General features: G+C 44.8%; 2 protein-coding genes across 5 annotated transcripts in view; one reads left to right on the plus strand and one right to left on the minus strand.

Annotated features, from left to right (window-relative positions):
• Positions 1 to 2,675, plus strand: part of GORASP1 (golgi reassembly stacking protein 1) — a 9,898-nt gene extending 7,223 nt beyond the window's left edge. Inside the window, 2 exon segments of the mRNA XM_023763374.1 lie at positions 120 to 369; positions 598 to 2,675. Coding sequence (XP_023619142.1) covers positions 120 to 369; positions 598 to 875 — 528 coding nt within the window. The 3' untranslated portion in view covers positions 876 to 2,675.
• Positions 2,657 to 27,504, minus strand: part of WDR48 (WD repeat domain 48) — a 33,297-nt gene continuing 8,449 nt past the window's right edge. Inside the window, exons 2-19 of one of the 4 annotated variants that reach the window (XM_006099768.3) lie at positions 26,199 to 26,342; positions 24,272 to 24,350; positions 23,369 to 23,451; positions 23,112 to 23,241; positions 21,159 to 21,247; positions 20,669 to 20,770; positions 18,567 to 18,791; positions 16,377 to 16,451; positions 15,398 to 15,500; positions 14,503 to 14,600; positions 13,982 to 14,089; positions 13,567 to 13,663; positions 12,791 to 12,886; positions 10,549 to 10,654; positions 9,590 to 9,677; positions 6,614 to 6,690; positions 5,066 to 5,258; positions 2,657 to 4,635 (exon numbers count right to left, since the gene is read on the minus strand). In XM_006099768.3, the coding sequence (XP_006099830.2) occupies positions 4,540 to 4,635; positions 5,066 to 5,258; positions 6,614 to 6,690; positions 9,590 to 9,677; positions 10,549 to 10,654; positions 12,791 to 12,886; positions 13,567 to 13,663; positions 13,982 to 14,089; positions 14,503 to 14,600; positions 15,398 to 15,500; positions 16,377 to 16,451; positions 18,567 to 18,791; positions 20,669 to 20,770; positions 21,159 to 21,247; positions 23,112 to 23,241; positions 23,369 to 23,451; positions 24,272 to 24,329 (1,824 nt within the window). In that variant the 5' untranslated portion in view covers positions 24,330 to 24,350; positions 26,199 to 26,342 and the 3' untranslated portion in view covers positions 2,657 to 4,539. Of the gene's footprint in view, positions 4,636 to 5,064; positions 5,259 to 6,613; positions 6,691 to 9,589; positions 9,678 to 10,548; positions 10,655 to 12,790; positions 12,887 to 13,566; positions 13,664 to 13,981; positions 14,090 to 14,502; positions 14,601 to 15,397; positions 15,501 to 16,376; positions 16,452 to 18,566; positions 18,792 to 20,668; positions 20,771 to 21,158; positions 21,248 to 21,980; positions 22,000 to 23,111; positions 23,242 to 23,368; positions 23,452 to 24,271; positions 24,351 to 26,198; positions 26,343 to 27,504 lie in introns of those variants that run through there. The other 3 variants (XM_023763371.1, XM_023763372.1, XM_023763373.1) reach the window with 3 other exon arrangements.

Below are 27,504 nucleotides of genomic sequence, written 5' to 3' on the forward strand. Positions count from 1 at the left end.
GTGCCACTCCCATGAGGCCCAATGCCAGGCCCCTCTCTTTCCTTGGAAACAAGCAGTTGGGGGGAGGGGAACCTCTGGGTTGTGTTGGAGGCATCACCACAGGCTGAGATTAGTCTCAGGCTGAGCCAGGTGCCCCAGGAACGGGGCCGAGGGAGCCAGGGGACTGGCCTTCAGCAGGCAGGGTCCTGTGCTAGCAAAGAGCTGTGCCCCTTCCCCTAGGCTTCCTGGACGTGTCGGGCATCTCCCTCTTGGACAGCAGTGCCAGCGTCTGCCCCAGCCTGCCCTCCTTCCCAGAGCTGACCTCCACCGCCGTGCCAGCCGCAGGGCTGGAGGACGTCGGCTCCAGCAGTGGCTCTCACGAGCGTGGCGGTGAGTGGCTTGCACCGCAGAGGCCTCTGGGAAGGCTGTCCCGTTTCTCCATGGGTCAGAGGCTGGCGTGTGGGCGGGAGGAATCCGGCCATGTCAAGGTGTTTGTACACTGGCTCTCTCCTCTCCCTCAGTGTCTGGGGTGGGATTTGGAGGTCAGTGGGGTTACTGCCCCGGCCACACTGGCCCCAGGTCCTGCAGGCCTCCTGAGCCCCCTCCTGTGTGTTTCAGGGGAGGCCACGTGGTCTGGATCAGAGTTTGAGGTCTCCTTCCCAGACAGCCCCGGTGCGCAGGCCCAGCAGGACCACCTGCCGCAGCTGACCCTTCCCGACAGCCTCACCTCTGCAGCCTCGCCAGAGGACGGGCTGTCTGCTGAGCTGCTCGAAGCTCAGGCCGAGGAGGAGCCGGCAAGCACAGCAAGTCCAGGTCTCAGGGCAGAAGCCGAGGCAGCCAGCCAGGCCCAGCTCGCTACCCCTGAACAACACCCTGGGCAACGGCAAGGCCCCTGATGGCATTTCCTGAGGTCCAGGTGTGGGGAGGTGGCTCAGGCCACACTGCGGGCCCAGCCCCTCGCCTGATCCCAGCCCAGTATGTCCAGCTTCCTGGGCTGTGGCTCCGAGTGATGTGTGGGGACTTCTGCAGGTGGGGGGCTTGTGTCCACTCACCCCACTGGTTTCCAAGAAATGACCTGCCAGCATCTGCGGGATGGTCCTGGCTTTGGGGAATTGAGCTCTTGTTTGAGAATCTTAAGCACATCTTTGGGGTGGTAGGGAGCTGGGAGCAGCACCCCGGAGGGAGCTGGGGGAGGAGAGGAAGGCTTCTTTGCTGCTCGTGTGGCGCATGGAACCTTGGTGGTGGGGAGAGGCGGCGTGGGCCTGGGGGAAGGGCATCTCGGCCGTGTACGCTGAGGGCCAGTGCTTGCTCCTGCGTGGTCACTGGCTTCCCAGGAAGCAGCATGGCCCAGGCGTGGTCAGGTGTGGCAGTGGGGTAAGGGAGGAAGGGGTGGGTGTGGTGTTTGCCTAACCGCTTTGCAGAGCTTGCCTTGATTCTTCCTGCACAGCTGAGCCCGTGCTATCTACTGGAAGGCACCCCAACCCTGGGGACCCTTGAAGCCCCAATTACTGTCTCTCCTGTCACGTGCCCCCATCCCTGTGCCACACTGCACAGCCGGCTCAGGTTGACTGACATCTGCCAGTCACAGCTGGAGAAGAGAGGCAGTGAACTTGCCCACCTCTCATGGGAGAGGAGGGTTGGAAATTCTAGAACCTTCAGCAGATACTCACCTGTGCTTAGACCACAATGTTTCTTCTTTCCCCGGGCTGACACCCCACAGATCTAGTATCTCCAGTGTATCCCCTGTCAGCTCCCAAACTTACACAACAATCTCTTCTACATACACAAGGCACCTGGTCAGCCCCAGTGGTGAATAAGTTATAAATTTAAATTCACACTCTCCAAACCAGTCCTGACCAGATCTCTTTACACACAGCTCCCACCACAAGGGGAAACGAGAGGCCAGGGCCAGAGTGGGTGAGGGCCCTTCTGTCCTTTCCCAGTGTGTGTGTGCTGTTCCTCCTACCACCAGGTGCCTTGGGAGGCTAAGGCAGGCATGGGTCTTGTGCTCTGTCCTGCAGGATGAGGAGGGCTCCCCCAGGGACGGGGTCCTCACCTGCCCCGGCTAGAGTCCCTTGCCTTCCCACACTCTGTGCTCGTTACCATGAAGGCTGCCTCTGGCCTTGTCCTCTAGTCTCTGTCCACATTGAGTCCCCGCTGCTGCTTGATTTGTAACGTTCGCATGTACAAGGAAATTCAGAGCTCTCAGGCCTGTAGCACAAGGACGATCAGCCGAAGGTGGCACAGGCCAAGTGTATGGAGGGAGGCCCCCAATTAGTGAACACTGAGTTTCCAGCGCTCTGACCGCACGGCCAGCGAGCCCTGTCCAGCCCACCAGCGCAGCCACACTGCAGAGCAGGAGGCCTGGGTGCAAGGCCAGCGGGGGGCCTGCTCCGGGGCTGCCTGGGAGCCCAGCTCCGCCTGCAGAACTGCAGGAAGAACAAGCCCAGGGACTGCTCCGAGGGCAGGTCCCTGCGCTGCAGCCTGGCCCCCCGGCCCCGGCACCCTCACCCAGGGTTCTGGTCTTCCTTGCTTCACACATGCCTCTTCCCAAGTTGCAGGATAAAGCGGATACCAATGCTAATTATTTCCAGGGTAAACAGGAAAACCAGAGGTTTCTCAATTTCTCTATCATCTGCTCTGAAGGAAAATGACAAGTGAAAAAATAAACATGTGCTATGCTTTGAATATTTTAACTAAAGCCTTTATTCTATACAACTGTGAAATACAGATTTTTACCCTTTTGGCATTGCAGACTGTCCACTTTTCTGGAAACTTACTGGTTTGACGGGAAGAAAAGAAAAAAGTACAACCATGCTGGGGTCAGATCTATGACAGGAAGGGAGCACAGCCGCCCCTCGAGGTTCGGGAGCAGGGCAAGACGGCCCAGCAGCAAAACCCTCCCTTTAGCCCAAGGGCCCCTCATGCAAACACAACAGGGCTGGTAAATGAGTTTGGTGTGTTTTTTGACATGAATTCACGACTATTGCTAAAAAACGTGCAGCAAAAGTGCACTGTTGTATCCAACAGATAGAAAGGGCTGTTTACAAAAGAAGTGGGCTGCTCTCTGCGTGAGGGAGGGGGACTCGGTGGAATGGGGCTCACGTCCTCAGAGCCAGCGGCAGTGACCTGTCCACTTCCCAGAGGAGGCTGCCCGCGGTGCGGGAGGGAGGGAGCCCTGTCCCTACAGCTGTGCGAATCCCAGTGTCTCGAACAGGAAGGTCTGGATCGAGGCCCATCGGCTGCCTTCAGCTGAACCCCTGAAGATGTAGAAAAGAAACCCTTCCCCACCCCCGCCCCAGGCCCCGCTGCTATGGGCGCTGCTGTACACGAGCTGGGGAGGCCCCTGGCCTAGAAGGAACTGCCTCTGAAGGCACTTGTGCTTCTGGCTCCACACGGGAGGCGAGTCTCACGCAGTCTGGTCGGGGCAGACCATTGCTCTCGTCTGAATACAAATGACCTTGGGGAGAATCCAAAGTGTTTTTATGCCAAAAGTTGAAGTGTTTATCCCCAATAAGTTATATTCTGTACAAGATCCAAATGATTCTATGAAAGCTTTAGATTGTTAGAAAGAACAGTGAAAAGCAATCTGGATAGAGGTACAACAACAAAAACCTGCATATAAAACTCTGGAAAACAAATATGTATGTTTCCAGGCTATGAATTACCAAAGCAACTCACCATGATATCCTTGCACTGACACCATACATTTTAGGTAGCATTTTAAACGAAGTTAAAATTTCACCACGGTCTTAAGTTTTGATGGTGCCTTGCTGCTCACCAGAGCAAGTACCTCTGGTGCCACCTGGCTTTGCCCGTAAATAAAATGACACAGTGGAGGAAGGAGTACGACAGCTGCACCTCCCTGTGGCTGCTGGACAGTCCGGGGCACTGGGGTCAGTGTGGCATCGCTGGGGCACAGCGGTCCATGTGCTATGGCCCAGCCCCTGGAGGTGCCACAGCTCCATCTGCAGGAACACATCTGAGGTGCAGTAGTAGAAACAAGCCCAACACTAGTCATTTATGAAATGGGCTGACTCTCGAATTGTGCAACAGCAAGTTCCTATTAAAAATAACTGTCTTAAATGGGAAAACAATTTGTTTTTAATGACAAACTTGGAAAAAGCCTTCATAGGTACTGCACGAATGGAATGTACTCTCTTAGAAAAGCTACTCAGCACGTGTGAAGTGGAAACACAGTGACAGATATGGCCCTACAGGATGTGTTTCTAGCAAGTGCTAACGAAGATAAGGTCCTTTGAAATAAAAGGAGGAAGCCAGGCCTGCGCTGGCCTGTCAGTTCTCTGTACATCTCGAGAGACAGTTGGCTGGGGTTCTGCTCTCGGACTCTGCCTCCCTGGGGACAGCTTGTTCTACACAAGGAGACTGGTTTCTATATTACATTTCCATTAGTCACTGCAGTTGAAAGAGAATCTCAGTCCATACCAAATCGGCCATTAGAAGTCTGGCTCCCACTGGGCTCAGTGGGCTTCCTAGGACTACTCTTGGGGCCACAGAGGAAGGTCAGTAAATGGATACCCAGGAGCGCTCGCCCACCCCTCACGTGGACTTCTGCCGGTAATGGAGGGTGAGGTCCCCGCCACTCTTCCATATGAAGTGTTTCACTGTCCGCAGGTCCATATTTGGATCCAAAACCTGAACAGCAAAACATAAATTAGAAATGTCAAAGCCTCTGCTATCTAAGGCCTTTATGGTTGCCTCTCACAGGTGAGCCAGAGCGCCCTCCCCTCCCCTACCCCCGGGTGGCCCGCTCGTGGGCCTGACTGCCATGCATACAGGCACAACCCTGGGCGCAGGACACCGTCTCCAGCCATTCCTCGCGAAGGCCTTCAGTGCATCTTGTTTTAAAACAGCTCCACCCACCCCACTTCACATCCTAAACTAACAGAATCTCTCTGCAAATCAAGATGACCCTGTGTCCTTTCCTTGGGAGACACCCGGAGTTCCTTAGAGCCTCTTTAAGAGCAGAAGCCCCTCCTCCCCCCAAAGGCAACGGACCTGGGAACCATAATCAGACCCCGTGATGTAACTCCGAGCACTGGCCCTGGTCCGCAAGCCCACCTACCTGGTCCTGGCACAGAAGTTCAATTTTCTCCTCTGCCAGCACAGCAATATCCTCCTCTTTTTCCTGTTCTCCTGGTTTTTCATTATTAGAAGAGCTAGTGGTTTGCGACTCATTATCCAAGTTGATAATTTTCTCATAAACATGTTCCATGACTTTCCGGACCTGGAGCATGTCGCTAGCAGAAAGTCTATCTCTGTAAAAGGCAAGGGCAGACTTGACATCGGGAAGTCACTGGATATTATCTCTTCCATATTCTTTGGTGTTAACGTTTTATAAAGATGAAAACAGACCACAGAAACATAAACCAATACAAGTTTTAGTCATTGCCTTCTGCCATTTTTAGAACTGCCAACCGACCTCCGTGGTGCCCTTTAAGCCATGATGATGCTGCACCCAAGCGGACACACTAACTGCTCTGGGAGGGGAGGCGGCCCGGGCTCCCAGGCCCATTTCCCCCAGGGCCTGCCTTCCTACAGCTGACACCGTGAGTCTCAACCTCCTGCCCCAACTCCACACCCACAAACCCGATAGCTGACTGGGTATCTCCAGTTGGCTGTTCCCCAGGAACCTCAAACTCTACATGTCCAAACCTAGATTCATCAACTGCCTCACCCCCAAACCTACTTCTGTTTCTCTGATGTCAGTTAATGGTTGAGCCAAGTAGGCTCAGGCTCAAACTCTGAAAGCACCTTGAGTTTAGGGTCATTACATCTAGTGAAGTGAGATCTAGGACTTGCTCCTGTGTGTGTGCAGGCAGGTGGGGGGAGGGTAGGAGGAAGTAGCAGATGAAGCAAATGTTTGGCCGTGTGTGGAGAATGACTGGAAGCTGCTGGATGGGATAATGGGGGTTCATTCTCCTGTTCTTTGTTTGTATGTGATTGGAAATACCCTCAACAAAAGGTTTTAAAGTCTTATTGATTTTATTTGCTAGGATATACACCCATGAAACCGGAATTTCTTCTCCGACTTCCCTCTGAAGTTATTTTCCCAGCACCCCCACATCCTAGGCTGCAGCACAGAGGTCCTCGCTAGTTTTCAGTTCTTGCGCATGCTTCCACTTCCACATCCCTGATCAAACCATTTCCTGGACCTGGAATATCTCTTGAAGTTCTATCCATCCTTACAGGTCTAGCTCAAATTCCATGTCCTTCGAGAAGCCTTTCTGGAAAGCTCCAAAAATTCATTTCTTTCCCCTACGCTCATGATTTCTTAAGTATCCATAAAAGCAGTTATTATGGATACACAGGAGCACTCACCCACCCCTCACGTGGACTTCTGTCAGTAATGGAGGGTGAGGTCACATCACTCTTCCATATAAAAGAGTGTAGGGCACAGATTATGGCAAGAGACAAAATCCATGTCTTATTTTTGAACATCTGTAGCTTACCATAGTAGGTACTTGGTAAATCATTAAACTGTATGAAGTGATATAAAACTAGCCTTATATCTAATCCTTGCCTCCTTTGCTATAAAAGCAATCATAAGGAATAAAAAACCTGTCTGGTAATTAATTAGATAGAAGCATCACATGACAGTACATTTACTTACTTTTTTAAGGTTTTTGCTCCTGAAGATGCATGAGGTTGGAGGTAGAAAGGAATTTTGTTGAATTTGGGCATATTTTTCTGAAATATTAAAAGTAAAAAATGGCATCATAGTTTCTATTAACTGATAGATTAAAATGATGTCAATAGGAGAACATGATTTACAAGTTAATAGTTGTTTTACAATTAAAAGTCACTTTCTATGAAATTTACAGTAAGCTATCAAATGATCTAAGTCAGCCTTAGACAAAATGTATCAGAAAAGTATAATGTTCAGTTTTGTAATAAAAGATTACATGTAATGTCAGTGGCAATATGAACTTGCAAACACGGCTCTTTTCAAATAACAATTCAAAGTATTAAAGGGAGACACATTTTATTTTAATTCGTGAAGCCAAACCGAAATCTAAATTCTACATTAAACTATTAAGGCTGATCCCTAAAGGCCCAAACAAAAAATTAAGTGCCTTGAGAGAAACCCGTAACATTTGTCTTTGAGCAAAACCATACTCTACGCTGGTGAGGCCCCTCATGCAATGGAAAGGCCAACCAGGCCCTCCCACGCTCCTTCCCTCTGACGTCAGAGGCTGAGGTTTTGCACAAGAGTGGAAACTTCAGCCAACTAGCTAGACATCTACCGTGAAGTAAACCACATACTTAGTGAAAGATAAAACTAACTGGTCATCTTTTCTCTGGGTATCAATCCCCTCCGAGCCTCCATGCCCTGGCCCATCCAGATGTCTCCTCTCAGGAATAAGCCACAGGCCTAAAGTATGCCAGGTGAGTTGCACACTCAAAGGAGTAGTGGTTTATGGGGGAGCTCGGACTTGGAGACGACCACAGAATATCCACCAGGTGTCACACTGGCATGGAGGTGGTATATCTGGGACAGAAAATACTTTCTGAAGGTTCTAGAGATTAAATCTCTTTTCATATGGCTTTAGGGGTATACAAAATAGGTCAACAGCACAGAAGAGAGTCTAGAAACAGACCCATGTGTATGCAGAAATTTAGTATATGATAAAGACAGCATTTCAAATTAGTAGAAAAAGGATAGATTATTTAAAAATTGTGTTGGCACACTGGCTATTGTCCATTTGTAGAAAGTTAGCATCCTACTTCACACCAAACAAAATAACTAATAGATTAAAGACCTAGACATAAGCAATTATCATAGACATACTAGAGAATACAGGAGAACATTTTTGCTACTTTGGAGAGGGAAATACATAAGCAAGACATGAAACTCAGAACCATAAAGTGTCAATCTGATTATATAAAATTAAAACTTTTTGCCTGACAAAAATACCACAAAGTAAAAATTCAATTAAGAGACATAATAGTCAAAGAGTTAATATTTAATATGATGAGCTCCTATAAATTAATAAGAAGGAGAAAAACCCAATAAAGAAATAAGTAAATAACACAAGCAATTCACAGAAGAAATAGAAATGGCCAATATGAAAAGATACTTAACCTCACTATAAATTAAAAAAAACCCCAAATTATATTAAAACAATGAGATAGTATTTGTCTATCTTTTAGCAAAGATTGAAAGTATCCAGTGTGGGTGAGGGTGTGGGCACGCATACACTGTGCAGAGAGTGTAAACTGGTATAGCCTTTGTGGAGGGCAATTTGCCGATATCTATCAAAATTTAAAATGTGCATACCCTTTGATCCAGCAATTCCACTTCTAGGAATTTATCCTAAAAAGTACACAAAGTTATATGTACAAGGATGTTCACTGAAGCATTGTTTGTAATAGAAAACATTGGAAACAACCTAAGTGCCCATTAGTAGGGTACTGGTTAAATAAATTATGGTACATTTATACAATGGAATAGTATACAGTCATTTAAAAGAAATGATCCAATCTGTAGTGTCATGAAAAAATGCTCAAGATAGATTTTTAAGTAAAAAAACAAAACAAAACAAAAAACCACCAAGCTGCAGAACAGTATGCATAACAGATCTTGTGAAAATAAAACAAGCTGCATGCAGATAATATATGCTGATGTAGCATAGAAAAAAGCACTAAAGGCTCTGCACTAAACTAGTAACAGTTATTACCTCTGGGGAGAAGGACAGGGAGCAAATGGAAGAGAAGGAGTGACTGAGAAAGGGATGGGAGTTTCACTTTATTCATTTATGTTCTTTAATAAGCATATATTATTTTTATAGTTAAAAACCAATACCGATATCCACAGATGAATACCAATACTACTTCTGCAACTTTGGAACTACAGGGAAGCAGAAGAGGATTCTACCTGGCAGTCTAGTTTTTACTTAATAAATTTATTCACAAAAAGTGAGACTGTAGAGGGACGGGGGTCCATGGGCAGGGCCTGGAGAGCTCTGTATATAGGGCTGGGAGACAAGGGACCCTCCAGGTGGAAGGGTGCTTTGTAATCACATAAAGTAAAAAGGGAGTTACAACCACTCCCTCCTCCATCCTCGATTAAAAAGACGTCTCTGAGGTGAATGGGGAGCCCAGGACTTCAGGGTGTTGGAAGGGTTTCACGTGTGCCAGGGGTGAAGGGGTGTCGCCGGCACCAGGCGGCTCCTGCATCAGCTGGTAGAACTGCACGCAGCCCTCACTGGGTGCCGCCTGGTTTTCACTGACAGGAGACACAGAAGTCATTGTGGACATGCCAACCAGTCTGGCACCGGCGCAGGGCTGTGTAGTGGCTGCAAAGGGCTTAGAGCGGACACACGGGGCTCCCGGCTCTGTCCCTGGCACAGCTCCCGAGGCTCGGTGGCTGCAGCGGGAGGGCTACTCCTACTGCACTCTTCCTGATGGAGCCTCGGGAGGCGGAGCACGAGGATTCGGGGATGGCTGTCCTGTCAGCTTTCGGGTATTTGTTTTCTTTGGCAATCTAGTTTTTATGACACTTTCAGGTTACAGTCTGAAGCAGTTCTGAACTTGCTTCGTGATTTGGAAAAAACACAAGGGCGAAGTGGGAGGGGAGGACACTTACATCCACAGTGATGTCAATTACCCATTGCGGCACCGTCTCGTTGAGGAGCATGGACTCAGTCTCCCCTCCGGAATCCCGGCAGAGCAGCCTAAACACAGCCATCAGGTAGTGAGTGACACGGCAGCAGATGACAAAATCACTGTTATAAACACTAGACAAAGGGACAGGGCCTTACAGCGTTCATTCAGGACAACCCACTGAGCTGAGGAAAGAAGTGCAGCTGGAATGGCTCACTCAGCCGGAGCGGGAGCAGACTCCGGGGCCAGCAGCACCAGCGCTGCCTGAGTCCCTGTGTAATGCGGGAAGCCTGTGTGTAGGCAAAGCCCCCGAGAAAGACCCCCTGCCAGCGCTGCAGCCCCCGGCACAGCCTCCCCACAGAGCGGGGCAGGGTATTTTGGTAACACACTCAGGAAACCACCATAAAGGCAGAGAATGCTGCGCTCAAGGGCAAGACAAGCCCCTTTCTTACTTATGGTCCTACAGAGGCTCTCGTGCGCTCTCCCCATCATTCTAGCAGGCCTTGCTGGCAACGTGTAGGTAAGACCAGCGTAGCTCTTTCCTGCAGGGACACACGCAGCCCAGCCTCACACCTCAGATCAGGCCATCGCTGGGCCCAACGATTCCCAGGAGCAGCCCGGTCCATCCTGCCTGACCCAGCCTGCGGGCAGTCACCTACTCTGATGCTGTCCTGTGGACAGGGACTTCTGGTGCTGCCATCTGTCCCCTGACCCCGGCAGTCATGCTGAATAAGTGAAAGTGAGTTTCCTGCAGACACCACCAGAGAAGCTGCCTCGAGGCAAGGTGTCGACCTCATTTAACAGCAGAGGCTCAGCTCTCAGAACAGTGGTCTAACAGCATCACTTAACTCTCACGGAGATGAAAAGCTTCCCAAGCCCTGACGCCTCTAGAGTGATAATGAACAATCTGTAGCCTCTGCCTCCAGCCCTCCTTGCTCATACCTGAACAGTGTGCGGCCTCCTGCTTCACCAAAGATCACGGGGGTGTGGGGGGGCACTTGGAAATAGCCATTCCCCTTCTGTACTCGGTTCTCCTGCTCCCCATTTACTAGGAAAAGATACAGACGGTGTCAGACGCAGAGTTAGTGCAACGAACAGATTCTAAACATTATGTTTACCCAGGCTTCAAACACTGCAGTATTTTTAAAGTTAAAAGTCCTTTAAGTCAGCCAGAGTAAAAAATAAAGGCAAAAAACAAACCAAGTCAAATTCCTGAAAGTAAGAAATACTTGGTATAGCAACTTGTGATGTGCCCCATGAGAAATGACTGCATTTCAGAGGGTTTTAGAAGAGATTAATGTTTGAGATTTGAAGCAAAAGCATAACCATCTACTTGAACCACAGGGGAGTCTAGGAAAGTGTGTTTATAAATGGTAATCTGGTGTGTGTTTTTAGTAGAACTCTAAGCTCGGAAATATTTCTTGGGTCAGAAAAAAAATTATTTTCGTGGCGGCCATAACTGATGGCAGAGGGATCAGTGAAAAATAAAATCCTCAGAGAGGTCATACTCTTGTTCATATTGTTCTCTGCAGATTTCATTTCACTGTTTTCTTTGTAATCTTTTGACCCAAGTGCAGTTAACCCCGACTCAGGTGCCAACTTGCTCATGAATTTCCCCAATGAATCCGGAAGCAGCCCATCCTCTGAAATCCTACAGCACCTTCAGAGCCGCTCCCATGACACCCAGCACTTCTCCCTGGACTCAGAATGCTTCATGCAGGTAGCTCTCTGCCCAGCAGAACGTCAGTCCTTGCAGGACAGGGTCCCTGCCCATTTATCTGCATCATCCCCACCTATAACTTACTAGAGGCCCGAGTACTTGAGCTCAATAATACAATCTAAGCAATTCCTGAGTATCTGCTGAGCACAGAGCAGGTACAGCAGATTACCAGACAGGTGGACACCATAGTGTCCTGAGCTCTGGCTGGGGAGGTGGGCAGGCCTGCCCTGCTTTACTGTGGCACTTTGACTTGAAGAATGACTTGCGTTTTCCTGGGACTTCCTCCCCCAACCCAAACCTGGATCCAAGAGGTGCTGACAGTAGCACTGTTTCTTGACTAATCTTTAGCGGACACTTGGGCCTCTGAGGGCATCCTGTCTGTGATGCTATAGATGGAGGACAAGCGAAGAACAGGACAGGACATGCCCACAGCTGCACCGCTGATAAATGGCAGAGCCATACCAAAGCCTCGCTTTCTCAACCCTCGGTGGAGAGATCTGTCCACTGAGTTTCTCTGGGTCCCAGCCCACTGTGCAAGTCTGATGGGGAGGTGACATAAAAGAAAAGCCACATGGGGGACCAGTGCCCTCTCTCTGGCAGGGACATCAGAAGACTGGCTTTCAAGGAACATGCCATGCTTACAAAAGAGATTTAAAGTCCAAAAATCATTCTGGATGCGTCAGTCAGCAGAGCGAAGTCCCTGCTAGGTGCGCATCGCTGCTGACCACCAGAAGCGGCCATCCTCGGCAGACTTCAGGGAACTCAGAATCCTCAGCAGAGTGGGCCCTCAGTAGGTGGGACACAAGGCATCTTCAACTGGCTGTAGGTTACACATGAGTTGTCAAATTTTAAGATCTTTCCTCCCCTTTCTTTAATCAGACTGAGCCTATGAGAAGGTTGCTGCCCCTGACGGTGGCACACACAGTCTTTGAATGTCCTCAAGGGCATTCATTCTTTATATAGACGTGTTCACTTTTCCTGACACTTCTGAGTTGGAATTTGATTTTTTTGAAACATTCAGAGCCAAGATCAGGCAGATCATCAGACTAGGTAATAGCAACATTTCAGGCCAACATGAAATATGACAATACAAGGCCAACCTGGCTTTCTGATGCAGCTAACTAGCGAGGCTTGAAGGTAAGTCCAGCAGGTCCATGGATACCCTGAGAAACAGCTTCAGCATAAGCCTGTCTACTTTTAAGGACAAAGGTCATGTGAATATACAGGGTTTATTCTCTCTATATTGAGCAGTTTCACTGACTCAAAGTTCCTTGGATTTTCAGTGAAGACTGGATGGATGTTCCTTCTTTGGGATGTGGAAGGGAAGGCAATAAATTGGGCACATCACAAATATTATGTTACAATTTAGCAAATGCTTAAAATGTTTCTTAAAATAACAACCAGTCTAAGTCTTTTTAACTTCTGAGTAACTGTTAACCATTTATCCCGATATAAAGCACGAACCATGGTTCACTTCATTTTCTTCTTCGTCTATGGGATTCACATGTGTTCTAGGCCAATATTCTAGGAGTGCCTGGAGCAACAGTCCTCCTAAGTTCACTGCAACAGAGTTAATTAAAAAGACAAAAAATGGAAAAGAGAATTACTCGTTTTTACCTAAAAATAGAGGGAAAGAAATAAAAACAAGTTTCCACATATTCTGATGTTAAATTTTTTTCCTAATCCTCACCTGAGGATATGTTTTTATTGCTTTTACAGAAAGGAGAGAGAGAGAGAGAGAGAGAGAGAGAGAGAGATGTGAGAGAGCAACAGAGAGAGAGAGAGAGAGAGAGATATGTGAGAGAGAAACACCACATGTGTCCCGACTGGGGATCAAACCCACAACCCTCTGGTGTATGGGACGACACTGCACCCACCCAAGCCACCTGGCCAGAGCCTGATGTTAAATTCTTAACCCAATGCCAATGATGTTTAAAAGCAAGCCTTCAGAGATTTTGCCAAGTCTATTAAAATTTTAACTTTGAATGTTTAAAGCAGTGGTAATATGGAGCAAACATATTCTATTTGGTTGTTCAGATATAGCCATTCTTTAAAAGGCTATTTCATATAAAGCCACTAGAACGGTATTTGTATACATCGGGTACATGCTACATTAGGAAAATCCTGACCAAAGACATCATCAACACAACAGAACAGACTCTTAGAAAGATGAGCACAAGGAGAGAGCACAGACCCACCTTCTCTTTCGCAAGGAGGAAGAGAAGGAAGGACACACTCACGTTTTGGATCTGACCCGTCAGGGCTGCTGAAGCCGGCATCTTTGGCAGAAACCCAAGCAGCAAAACAGTCGCTCTCATCCAGAGTAATAGTCAACATCTGTCAGAAATAAAAGTTGTTAGTGGCATGCCATTGGATACATTCTCCAAACGCGTATCTAAACCTTTATTTGTACTGTTTAACTAAAGTGCTAAGCCACAGATTCAGAACCAAAAGGTGTTTCATGCAGTTCTATGCAACTACACTTTAATTTACGAGGACACCAAAAGATATTTAAACTACATTTTGCAAGAATTAATAATTTTTTCCCTTTCACACTTAAAAACATAGGACTCTGTAATTAACGATACTTAATTTTGAGCTACGTTAGAAATTTTCAACTATCCCAAATTGCACAAGTACCAATTGTGAACTTACCCCTGTTTTTAAGTCTACTGAGAACCAATTTGGTACATACACCATCTTAAATCTTTTTTTAATTTCATCTTCAAAATCTACTTTGCCCAGATCTTCCACTTTACTTGCCTATACATAAAAAAGAAAGTATAATAATTAAGTGGCAACTTAATTTGATTCTGACTTAGCTACTCAAAATTTTACACATTTTCACATTTTGCCTATTAATATGGAGTCTAAAACATTTTTTAAAAAAATGGTCAAACATTTTTATTTTAGAGCAGTTACCTTTAAATAACCATTACAATTTTAAATTACCCCCTCCCCCAAATATTCGTTTTGGAAACTAGAGCCTTATCTAATATTCACGTAAGAAAGTATCTAACTCCCAAATAAAGTATTATTGAAACGAAATCTTAATTTATATACTTATTTTCTTGGTGTATATCTATCTATATATCTACATCTATGTATATCTATATCATAAAAAATAAGTGGGATATATGAACCAGTATCATATATTTAATATAAAAGATACTCACCTTCAATACGTCCCAATATGCCACATTATTATTGGTATCTTTTGTTAATATATGTCTCTTATCATTCAGAATGTGGCACTGAATAATACTAGCACCGCCTAAAGGAGAAAAACCCACACAATTAGCAGAACAATCCTTCACTACATTTAAATTCACTGTGCGGCAATAACTGTGAACTGGTATCTAACAGAACATAAATCATACTAGCCCCCCAGGAAGAAGAAGGCAAATCAGAAGACTATGTCATTATATCTAAGGCAATTTAAGGTCAATCAAACAAAAATAGTCTGGTTTTAATACAGATTATAGATTAAAAGAATCCTCACTTCAACATGGGGCTACTAGTTGAAACTGTTAAGGGCAGACAGTTTTACCCGCTGGGAAAGTCCAAATGATGACAGGAAACCTTTAAATGAGCCCCATCTCTCATCAACTTTTGCTTCCTATCTTCCTTCTCTTTATGCTCCTGCAGGAACATTGTTGTTGAATGTGTCATTCAATATTCTAATCCCAAGCTCTGACATTAAAGTCAGAGGTGCCATTACAGCTGTAGTCTGTAGAATTCTAGGACCAGATCTGACTTTTCTGGCTTGTGCTAAAAGACAACACTAAACTCTATATATTTTTCAGAATGGCTGTTGGCTTTACCAAGACCGTGGCTATCCTGATGCTGGGTAAAAAGATTAATTAAAGAAAGCCCACATTTTGAAGTCACTAAATAGCAGTTTTTAAAAACTTTCTTCTATTAAAAATAAATCAAAATGCTATTACGAGTCTTTTGTTGACATCAGAATTACATTAATAGAAGGTCATCTCCTCCATTTCTGTAAGTCTCTTAGTAACTACAATTAATCTCCACAAAAGGTACTAAATACCTTCCAATTTCCTTACTCACCTTTAATAACCTGGTCAGGTTGTGTACAAAGGGGTGTTATAGGATTTGTACAGTCATTGTCATAATCTCCAGAGGCTCTAAAGTTGTGAATTCCCTTCAATGTCTGAAGGAACAAAATTTATTATTTAATCATTTTATGCTTTATAAGCTTTGCCAATCTGTTTAAAGTGGCAAGAAAAACAAAGAACAAACAAATGAGAACAACCCAACAATAAAACATCAGCCAAAAAATACATAGTGACAAAGTATGATTATCTACCATGATTTAAAAAACCCAAACGAACATTAAGAAGGGAATGTCTTTTTGGAGAGAACAGCAGACATTCTTCCAGGTAAACTATGTTGATCGCAAATTAGCACAATGAAATTTAGACAAGAAACGTAACATTTGTTACAGTACAGAGAAAGACCACTTGACCTGCATAATAAACAGGAATAAATATAAACACTGGCTCTTTTGTTATCCACGAACAGTCTGGTAAGAAAACTTAAAGTCTTCAATTAAGATTTAAGCATTAATAGTACTTTTGATGACTTCTCTCTGACCATCCTCTTATTTCTCTCCCTGTTTTTCATACTATGAAGAAAAAGGAAATGAGTCTGAAAGCACAGTTTTCTGTTTTCTCTGTTTAGAGAAACAGAAGCCTAACCAGTTTCCCTGCTGTGCTGGTACTGGGCTGCCTATTGTCAAATGCAGCTCCATGAGGTCAGAGCTGTACTAAATCTACTGGCTGTATCAGGCCACAGCTTAGGCATGTCACATATATTTCTTGGCTTCTGACAAAGACATCGAAGCGTCATTTTGACCACTACCTTAATTTCTGTGCAACCCTTAGGCCCACACCTGCATTCATGGGGGCTTTCAGATTTTTGCACTGTTGAAAGGCATGCTGAGCCAGGCTCATACTGAGCATTTGTTACTGGGTCTAATCCTTTATCAGCTTCTAATCCTTTGTCAGCTGTACAATGGCTCACTTACCCATTTATTTACTGTAGATTTCGTTGTTGCAACCCAGATTGCAGGAGGTGGATCAGCGGATCTATCAAGCTCCATCTGAAAACAACCCACAAAAACACCGCTGTGTGGAATGCTGACTCTTCTGAGCTGCCAGGACCTGCTCTACGTTATTAAATAACTCCTCCATTCAGCACTGTGTGTTGACTATACCATGGCACGTGTTAAAAGCTAGGGATTCAACAAATGAATGAGGGAGTCTGTGCTAAAGAAAGTCATGACCCTATAAAAGTGTAGCAGCAGTGACTTCTCACCAAAAATAATGGCTTAAAGGTTTGTGTGGTTAATTTAAGGCAGGGGTGGGGAACCTTTTTTCTGCCAAGAGCCATTTGGATATTTATAACATCATTCGAGGGCCACACAAAATTATCAACTTAAAATTAGCCTGCTATATTTGGTCAAACATTTAATTAACTCACACCTAATGCCTCCGCAGGGCCAGACCCAATGATCTGCGGGCCTTACATGGCCTGTGGGCTGGATGTTTCCCACCCCTGATTTAAGGGATCTACATGGGTACAGGCCAAAGGATGACTTATCAGAATTTTTTTGTTTTGCTACCCTTTTTTTATGTTCTTAATAACAAAGAAATGGATTTATTTTTCTCTTTGAAAATGTTAGTAGTAAAAATATAACACAGCAAAAGTGAAAAGTACCCCACATAATCTACCCCCTCACCCAGGATAGTGCACTTATGAACAGTTTACTGTGTGCCCTTCTGTATTTTTAAAATACTAAATGTATGCCTTAGCCGGTTTGGCTTAATGGATAGAGCGTCAACCTGCGGAAAAGGGTCCCAGGTTCAATTCCGGTCAAGGGCACGGGCCTGGGTTGCGGGCTCGACCCCCCGTGGGGAGCATGCAGGAGGCAGTCAATCAAAAATTCTCTCTCATTATTGATGTTTCTATCTCTCTCCCTCTTCCTTCCTCTCTGGAATTAATAAATATGTATTAAAAAATACTGAATGTATAAATATACAAATGCCCATATATCATGCAACGGGAATCACTCTGCATTAGCCCACTGTTCTTCCTGTACCAGGAAACCGCAGGACTGGAGCTGCGGGGACAGGGCCGGGCTCTTAGCAAGCCGGGATCCTCTTCAGTTCAGAGCGACGCTCCTTGTAACACACGGCTGTCTGCGCTAAGGTCTTTTTCTCCAGCCAAGAGACCCTGGCAGCTGCAGGACTCACAGCGCAGTGTTCCTCCTCCCCACCTGTCACCCCCTCAGCTGCTTCCTGCACACATGCTGTGTCTGTGATGGCAGCCCTAACTTGCTTGCTGTTCTCTAAAGCATTACTGGTTTGTCCATTAGGACGTGCCCTCTACCTTAGAGAACTGCACTCAGCCAGACCACAGGCATCCTCTCAACGTCTCCTCGACCTCTGTTCCCTGTTGCAGCCCTTCCTCCTATGCTGTGGTCTGGGTGTCAGATGTCACTCAGCTTCACAGATGGGTATTTGCAGTTGTTTCTTGCTTTCCCTGATGTTTGCAGATGATTTCTGAGAAGACAGGGTAGTCTGTCTTTATGCTCCCTTTGAAAGTTCCTCGCTGTGTTGCAGTGTGCAATTCTAGGACTATCAGTGAGGCTGGACATCTGTCCCGTGATGCCTGGCCATTTTTTAGCCTCAGCTCTACTTCTAATAGGTGTCAATATGGATGGCTTCCAAAGCACCCGTTCACCCACATCCAGACCCCGATCAGGACCACTCTGAGCAGTCACGTGTAGGGTGTGAGCCAGCTCATTCCCTCCTCCTGAGGAGTGCTCTGCCACACCCTCCCTCCCTCTGAGCAGTGGACAATTTCTGCTTACAGATACCTGAACTCCTCATATTCCTCCTCTAATGACAGGTTAAGACAGCCAGGCGCTCTCAGGAGCAGTGTAACAATCTTAATTATATAAACTAAAATATATGACATACTGCCCTGATTGACTGGTGTGGCTCAGTTGGTTGGAGTGTCGTCACTTGCACCAGAAGGTGGTGGGTTCGATTCCCAGTCAGGGCACACACCCAAGTTTCGGGTTCGATCCCTGGTCGGGTCGCATACAGGAGGTAACCAATCAATGTTTCTCTCTCACGTTGATGTTCTTCTCTCTCTCTCTCTCTCTCTCTTCCTTCCTCTCAAATCAATTTAAAAAAGATATATCACATACCTTGAGAACTGGTGCCTTTTCTTCACAAATCAGCACTCGAATGTCAGGGTTTCTTAGGTCTGTACAGTAAATCTTCCGGTCCCTCCCTCCAGAATACACGTGTGTGAAGGCGTCATTGACTTGCAGAGCCCAAACGCCTTCATCATGGACTCGGTACGTCGCTATACATCTCTGCTGACCGAGGGACCACAGGCGAATTGTCCCATCAGAACTGCCAGAAAGACACTGGGAACAAAGAAAGTAAAGGTTAGAGATCTGTCCGAAAGCTCCTGTGCTCTGCCCAGGCTTCTCTCCTGATGCCACACTGTCAAGCACACACCCCTAGCAACCTGTATTTCTGCCTCTGAAAAGTGGCTTGACCCAGGTATGTTGATACCAATCAAAATAATTGCTATGGTGACGGACCTCAAATCCTAAGATTTGCTAACTAAGGATCTTACGCTACAACAAAGGAAGTGAGGCAATAGGTTGCTGTCCATGAGATTCACTAGCCTATTATACATCACTAGAGGCCTGGTGCATGAAAATTCATGCACTGGAGGGGGGTGGTCCCTCAGCCCGGCCTGCCCCCTCTCACAGTCCGGGAGCCCTCAGGGGCGGGAGGTGATCTGGCGATCAGGGGAAGGCAACGCCCCATCACACCTTGCTGCTGCCACTGCCGGCAGTGCAAGCCTCGGCTGGCCCTGGTTACCTGTGCCTTGGGCCGGCCCTGGGCGGCTGGGGGCCTGAGGGAACTGGGGATCTCCGGAGGCAGGCCACATGCCTGCCGCCCTGGTGGGGCTGAGGGGACTGGGCACTGCCATCTTGTGGCTGTGGGCGCCTCTATCTTTGAGGGTGTGGCAGTCAATTAGCATATTCCCTTCTTGTTGGCTGTGGGTGCCACCATCTTTACAATGGTGTGAGGGTCCATTAGCATATTCCCTCTTTATTAGATAGGATAAGTCCTTGAATCACAATGCCACCAGAGACCCTGCATTAGAGGCTTGCAGGGTAATTCTGCAGGATGCAAAATAAACTCTGGTCCAGTAACTAATATCTAGCGCTTCTGTCTCAAACAAGAGTTTGAGAATCAGTAGCTGACTTTAGTGAAGTGCACTGACTTGTATTTAAGTCATCTTGGTTTTAAAAAGCACATTCATAAACGTATATATAGAAACAAGGCATGGCGTGTAGCAGTCAGGAGGAGCTTTAGCAAGTCTGCCAGGCCCAGAGCCCTCTTCTGGAAACTGTGTCTACAGCCCGTACGTAAGGGCAGTCCCATGGAGACCATATGACCCAGGCAACCTGGACAAAGCTTAGAGAACAAGCCATGGCACCCGTCTCCCGCGCAGCCCAGCAGCTACACTGCAAAACCTGAGCAGCTGACTGCACTATGCTTCTTGACTCATGAAAATGGGGCTGCAAAGGGTTCAAGAGCTCTAAAAATCCAGGGATTACGACAAGAACATACTCATTATTTCTAATCTTCTCACCTACTACACAGACTAAATCTGATTCCCACTTTGCAGATGAGCTAACTAAGGAGCAGGATGAAGTCCTCTCCTCCAGGCCACTCGATGCATTAACACTGAGTGCCTTCCACATCTCCAAGCCTCCTTCGTCTGGCTCTGCAAAGTGATTTCCTTCCTTTGATTAGTTTTTCAAACCTTTCTTTCACCTTTGGAGACAAAAAGGTTTCTCTAATTCACATGTGAGGCAATTTTCATGACATAATTTCCACAGAAGTAATAGAATTATGGTGTTTCTCATCTCATCATTTTCCTACTCTCCCTTTTCTAGCTCCATCACAATCAATTAATTCCAATTAGCTGTGAACTTATCCCTGCCCCATGAAAAAATGGCTGGGGGAGCAGGAGTAAGTGGTAGTGGAATAAGTGGTGCTTAGTTTTCGTTTTTTATCTACAATGATGAAAGATCGTTTTTTCAAAATTGGGGTTATTATATGTACAATTTAATATTTTAAGGATTTAAAATTAATCCACAGTTTATAATATATGCAGCTTTGTTCAATCAGTGTGTGCAGCAGTACACTAAGTGGGGGGTTTCTGTTGTATGAAACTTTGGCAAAGCCATTAGGTCAGTGCCCACGCGAAGCTGCGTACCTGGGTGCCGTCTCTGTTCAGCAGCAGCGCTTTTACATTATCCGTGTGCCCTTTAAGCTTCATCAGCTTTGCACATGTTCTTGGATCCCATACCCTTAAAACCTGTAAATTTTAACAAAACATTACATAAACTGAGTATATCCACGATCACATTTCAATAACAGATGACTCTTATAAATCAAATGACAGCCACTAAATTCTAAGAAACATTGCTTCTGCCAACGGACACCGTCTAAGGCTCCCTTCTCAAGTGGGAGGAAGCCTCTTTAATGTCAAAAAATGAACAGGCCTTTCCAACCCCGTCCACCCACCCCCATTACCACACACGACAGTAATTACAGTTATGCTCTTATTTGTTCAAATAAAACTTTTCTTTTAGCATTCCACCAGGCAAAACCACTGTCTATATGGCTAGTAATGACACAGATCAAATTATTTTGGTTTCTTTGTTTTCTAGAGTTAAAAGTACATCCTTTAAGCTCCCCCTTACCTTTTCAGTGGACCCTGATACAATGATTGTTCCCAGTTGATTCATTGCCAGGCTATAAATGGAATCTTTGTTCCCACTTAAAGAAGAAGCTATTAAGGATAAATGGAGCTACATGTTAACAAAATTACCAGATGTGTAGTAGCTAGTCAGCAAAAATTGCAGGCTTAATTATTCAATTTTGAAAATCTTATCTTTATGAGTGCTCTAAAGAAATCTATAACAGAGATATCAAGTTTTACATCTTTTCTGGATTTGAGGATACACAAATGCTCAATAAATATTTGCTAAATTGAACTGCACTGCCATTTAAAACCTATCCACATAAGTAATATATTTTCAAAGATATACATGTACCACTGAGATATATGAAAAATATGTCCAAACTCACTATTTCAAATAAACAAAAATACTATTTTCACCAAACAGATTAAAAAGAAAACAAGGTAATATTCAATTATCAGAAAACACAGTAAAACGGCACTCTCACACATTGCTTGTGGGAGGACAATTTGGTATAACTCTTTTGGAAGGAAACCAGGCAACATGTAGCAAGAATCATGTTCAGGCCCTTTGATTCAGAACAAAATATCACTGAAGTGAAAAAAAAAGCATATAAAACTATATAGTATGATGCTAATTTTACAATAAAGAATAATATATGTAAAGTATTTAGAAAAGTAACTGCTTGTAGGAGTGCTCAATAAATGTTAGCTATTAGTATTATTTCTGTAATCACAAAAAACTTATGAGGTCCTCTCTAAACTATTCTAAGCCAAGACATATCTGTTGTAGAATCTGTAACCACTAAGCCTAGTCTCTGACCTTGAGACCACCCTGCTGTTCTGCTTTGTTCCGTTTTGTTAGTGTCTCTTTGAGGCAGGACTTCCATCTACAAAGAGCTGAATGGATCATGATAGTAGCCTCAGCAGGGACCAGCTACTGAAGCACTGAGATAGTGTACAGGTGGAAAATCAAGAACAAGGGAAGAATAGTGTTTAGACCTTCACATATCTCCCAGGGGGGAAAAGCAAAACAGTATTAAAAAAATCATAAACACCAGCCTCCCAACTTGCCCCTCTTGGCTCATACTAGGTTTTATTAGAACTGCCCTGGCTACGTCAGTGTGAGTGTTCCACAGTCATGACAAACTGAATCTATAACACAGGGATCTAGATAGTTCAAGCCCACGTCCTGAACACAGACCTTCCAGGCCAGGCTTAGCCAAAAAATGTGCTCCTTAGAGTCCCGTCTGACACCTGGCCTGCAGGACTCTCGTAGGCTGGGCCAAGCATGAGGCTGAGTTTCAAGTTTAGACTTGGATGGGTCTGACCTGGTCATCCGAGATCTCTTAGTTGAAGAGGTATCCATGCTATTAACCTGCTGTGAACATTCTGAATCGCCTCTCGCAGCACCCTAGCCTCCCTGAACTCCTCTAGAATTGGCTGGACTCTTTGGGCTGCTCTAAAAAGGTCCTGCAAAATTCACACTCAAAACCTTTTCTTTCTTTGCTTTGGGTATTTTCCATCGGGGCCATTAACTCAAAGGTTCTTAATATACAGTAATACTTTGGAAAGTCAGAAACTGCCTACTCTGTCAGGTGGTTACCACCTCCATCAACAGTATCTGCTGAGGGTGTGGCTTTGGGCAGGCGATGCTGTGGGAGATACAAAGTAGTAGTAAGACAGACTCTGCTGCCTGCAGGCCTCAGGCTTCAGCTAGGGATCTAAGGGATGCACATGACAGCTGGCACCTGGAGACGTTACCACTTTAGACACAGCGAGGAACTAGAGACGTTACCACTTAGACGCAGCGAGGAACTAGCTCCTTGTCCAAGCACACTCTCTAGGTATGAACCACTGTCTCAATACAAACTTATCAAAAATAGTTTAGGAACCATTCTTTGTTTATGTCAACTTGGAGCACTTTCAAAGACATTTTTTTCAAACTCCTTACTTGTGACAGTGTTATTTGAGGCAGTCAGTGCTGTTAGAGTATTCACATCCCAAAGGAATATTTGTCTGTCCAACCCAGCCGATGCTACCAGTTCTTTATCCTTGGCATATGCTAAGGCCTTTACATAATCCTGTAACAGAACACACGTACTATGATCTACATTGTAGATCCATAAGAAAATGAGCCACTTAAAGTACTGAGACCCCAATATTACACTAAACACACTGAAAATTGAAATATTATGTTAGCTCTTTTACCTTATGTGTCCTTAATGTTGACATACAAAATCCCTTATGTGCATTCCATACTTTTACTGTCGTGTCAGAAGAAGCAGATATTACTAGAAGAGGCAAAGAATTAAGAAACACCTTAGTGGTATATACTTCAATATTTATAATATTCCTAATATTAATTCAAACGTCTGTTCATGTTTATACATACATATAGTACATATATAATCTAAAAGCTTTTTCTCGCCCTAGCTGGTTTAGCTCAGTGGATAGAGCGTCGGCCTGCAGACTGAAGGGTCCCAGGTTCGATTCCGGTCAAGGGCACATGCCAGGGTTGTGGGCTCATTCCCAGTGTGGGGCATTCTTTCTCATCATTGATGTTTCTGTCTCTCCCTCCCTCTCCCTTCCTCTCTGAAATCAATAAAAATTTAAAAAATATTTATTTAAAAGCTTTTTCTAGAACCTATTGCATTCTGCCTCAAAATTTTATTTTTTTAATAGCTAAGGCAAATATTTTTTAAAGTTCCAGTTGAACTAATTTGATTGGGAAAATTTCTTTAACACAGACTGAAAAACCAAGAAATGGATCCTACCATAATAAGAACAGAAAGAGATATTAATAAGGTTAAAAGAAGAATACAAAGTATATGAGTCTATTTATATAGACAGTTCAAATGTAGGCAAAACTAATCTATAGTGTTTAGAAGACAGTGGGGCAAGGGATAGTGACTGAAAGGGTGGCACGGGCAGGACACTTTGGTCATCTGTTTCTCATGTGGGTGTTCACCTTGCAAGCTTGTACTCTCAAGTGTGCATGCTTTTCTGTATGCATGCTGTATTTTAATAAAAAGCCTACATGAAAAATGAAAAAAAAATACATCAAATTAAATTAGAAGCTTCCTGAAGCCCAATACTCAAAGAAATACTCACATGTTTTCCCATTACAACAGAGTACAATGTCGTTTACCCAATCGGTATGGTGCTCCATAGATGCTATGTATGGGTCTTGCTGAAATTAAAAGAAAAACCACAGGATATCATAGCTTATCTTGGAGAATGAACTGCATTACAAATTATAGGTATGTTTAGATTCTTCAGTGTGACCCACTGCTCTATGACCTGAAAATCTAGCCCCCAGGAGTTGATGCTTCCAGACACCATGTGCATAGAAGTTTTGTTTCAGGACAGTTTTATTACTGATAAAAGCCTAGGTTTCCAGGACAAATGCTTAATTTTTATGCCTTGAGTCAGTGAAGGCAACAGCGCTACAGGAAGGCGTTACTGCAAAGGACAGGGCATGAACCCACCTGCAGGCTGGGGGGTATGAATCAGTGGTGCTGAAGGCTCACAGCACACAGCAGGGGCAGAAACGAGGCGGCCGAGTGGTGAGGAGCCCAGCCTGCTGCAGAGGGAGATGGACACTCCTGCTTTTAGCTTCCTACTGTGGTTTTTACCTTCTGAATTAAATGTTTTCCTCATGTTATCTACGGTCCTTCCGAGAAGAAATGGAAGCCAAGGGCTAAAGGAGTGCTACCCTGGTCACCATTTCAATTCAGTAATTTGAGATTCTTCTATTCCTCTCACTTGGCTTAATTACCAAGCCAAGTATTTAGTTACATCCTACACCTAAGACAGGCAAGTTCAAGAAACTTCCTGGCAAAGAGAACAAGTCTATTTGAGAAACGCTATTCAATCCTGTCATAAAACGAAGATCAGAAAAAAAGATGTTTTAAGGGCAGCATAGGCAGCTTTCTAGATTCTTCCAGGTTAGTTTTTGTGAATGTTTTCCTGTAATTTGTTTGAAATACAGTACTGTTAATTCCCAGAAAGGTGACATTCCAATTCAAACATAAGTTTCAAAAAGCACTTAAAAGCCACGATTTTCTTCCTCCCCATGTTTCTGACATTGGGCCACCTCTATGGCCACTGTTTAAAGAATCCAAAGCCCACGAGACCAAAATCCATGTAAAGAAACATCATCTAGCAAGTGTGCAAAATAGTGGGTCTTTTTTGGACTGAACATCAGACTTGCAGAGCTTGCTAGGAAGACACAGACTTTAAAACAACAAGGATTAGCGCCAGGGCTTCAAGTCAGAGGGGCTCTAATTCCCTGCCACCTACTAGCTATTTAACCATGGATTTCTGTGAGCCTGTTTTCCCGTCTCTGAACACGAACCGTAACAGCTGCCTCGAAGGAGGACTGTGAGAATTAAGACCATCTTGGATATGAAAGTGCTAAGAGTGTCTGGTACATAGCTAGGAGCTCAAGAAATGTCCTTTTCCTTCCCCGAATCTGCCTATGTCATTCACAATACAGACATTAAACAAAACAGAAAAAGAATTCCTTGCAATTTGACGGGATTTGTCTTCACATGTGTTTACATACTGGCCCGTTTAAGAAAGCAGGCTTTAAATCTGAAGAAGGGCAGCAGGTTGCCTTCATACTTTTACGACAACCTTGAAGAAATCTAATATTTGTTCAAGATTAGTTATAATTGTAAAAGCATAGTCAATCTTTTCTTAATAGCAGTGAAAAGGGTGGCCAAGAAGCTTTTTGGGAACATAGTTACAGCAGAAAAATAAATTGTTGCAAGTAATTCCCCCACCAGACAAATCTCTTTTGTCTTTCTTATCAGAGGCCTAGTTTTATGGAGTCCCTGCCTTAGCTGAAATACTTCGGAAACTCCCCTAGGGGTGTTTTTCTCAAGGGCTCATAGAAAGCTGGCTGCATGTCTTTATAGAGTGTACCAAATAACTCAGTGCTCAGAGATTCCATCGGAAACTCCGAAAGCCCTGCCATACTAGAGCAAAATTTTTGGAGTATGAATTTCAAGTGTCCACTTGACCCTTGCCTTACCTTGTGCTGATTGACGCTCCATATCCTTATGATGGAGTCTCGACCTGCTGTGAAAAGCCTGTTGAGGGCTGGGTCCAGCTGCAGGGCATTGACTCCATTCCGATTGTACTTCTCCACTTCATCTCGAATCACATAGGAAACCTGACAAATGAGTGGACATTTGCTTTTTACCAAGTGACAGAACATGCAGTAAAAGGCAGCCTACTGGCGGCAGATCTGAAATTCAAAATCCCATGTTTTCCATATAAAACTTATTTTTCAATCCAATAAAAATTTCATTTTACTCTATAAAAGAGTGAAGAGCTGAGGAGAGAAGAATGACATTAATAGCAGCCTAGTCCAAGAGGAGGCGGTCTGATGCTGAGCTACTATAACCGCTTCCTCACTGGCCTCCCACACTCTGTGGTTTGTCTTTAATCCATTAACCACAAAGCAGCAAAACTGGAGTGTGTCTCACCTCTGCTCAGAACCCTCTCCAGCGCCTGCTCTCCCAGACTCACGATTTGACCAGGGCTCCTCCACACGTGCAAGTTCCCTGCTCACCTCTCCTGCCACTCATCTTTGCTCACTCTGCCCCCATTGCTTGAACACATCTCCTTGCACACAGAGCGTCCCATGTCCTGGTCCCTCAGTTTGGAAGGCCTTCCTCCCCTCTCTCTGGCCAATCCTGCTGCAGGCCTTAGGGTTCTGTTTAATGCTTCCTCAAAAAGGTGTTCTCCGACCTGGCAAGCAAATGAGTCTTGTGTTCCTTTAACACACTGAACTTCTTCTGAGCACTTCCCACTATTTTGTTACTGTAGGTCAGTTCTGTCTGCTTCATGTGAAACTCAAGAGAATCAACCAATTACAATTATGAAAAAGTCAACAAACTGGCCAGCAGCCAAAAGCAAAACTTTTCTAATTTAATGAAATAAACTGTTAAGAACAGAACAGGAGGTTCAGGGGGAGTGGGGAGATCTATTTACAATAGCAACAAGAACAAATACCTAATAACTGACAGAACAATGTACATAAAAGAAAAACTTGAATAAAGGAGGTGCCATATTATAGCACAGGAAGATTCCAAATTAACAACTGTTTCTAAATTTGTGAATTTAGGAAACCCAAATTTGGCCAGAACCCCATGGAATTGCTTTCTAGAAGTTGACAAAATATATAGTATAATGTGTTTTGTGTGCGTGTGTGTAATACCCAGTTATTTTAAAAAATGAAAGCATATTCTTTAAAGATCTTAAAAGGTTTATAAAGCTAAAGCTACCAAATTACATGAAGTACCACAATAGGATATATTTTAAAAAATCAATGG

This window comes from Myotis lucifugus, unplaced genomic scaffold (assembly GCF_000147115.1).
Source record: "Myotis lucifugus unplaced genomic scaffold, Myoluc2.0 scaffold_283, whole genome shotgun sequence".
In the NCBI taxonomy this organism is placed as follows: domain Eukaryota; kingdom Metazoa; phylum Chordata; class Mammalia; order Chiroptera; family Vespertilionidae; genus Myotis; species Myotis lucifugus.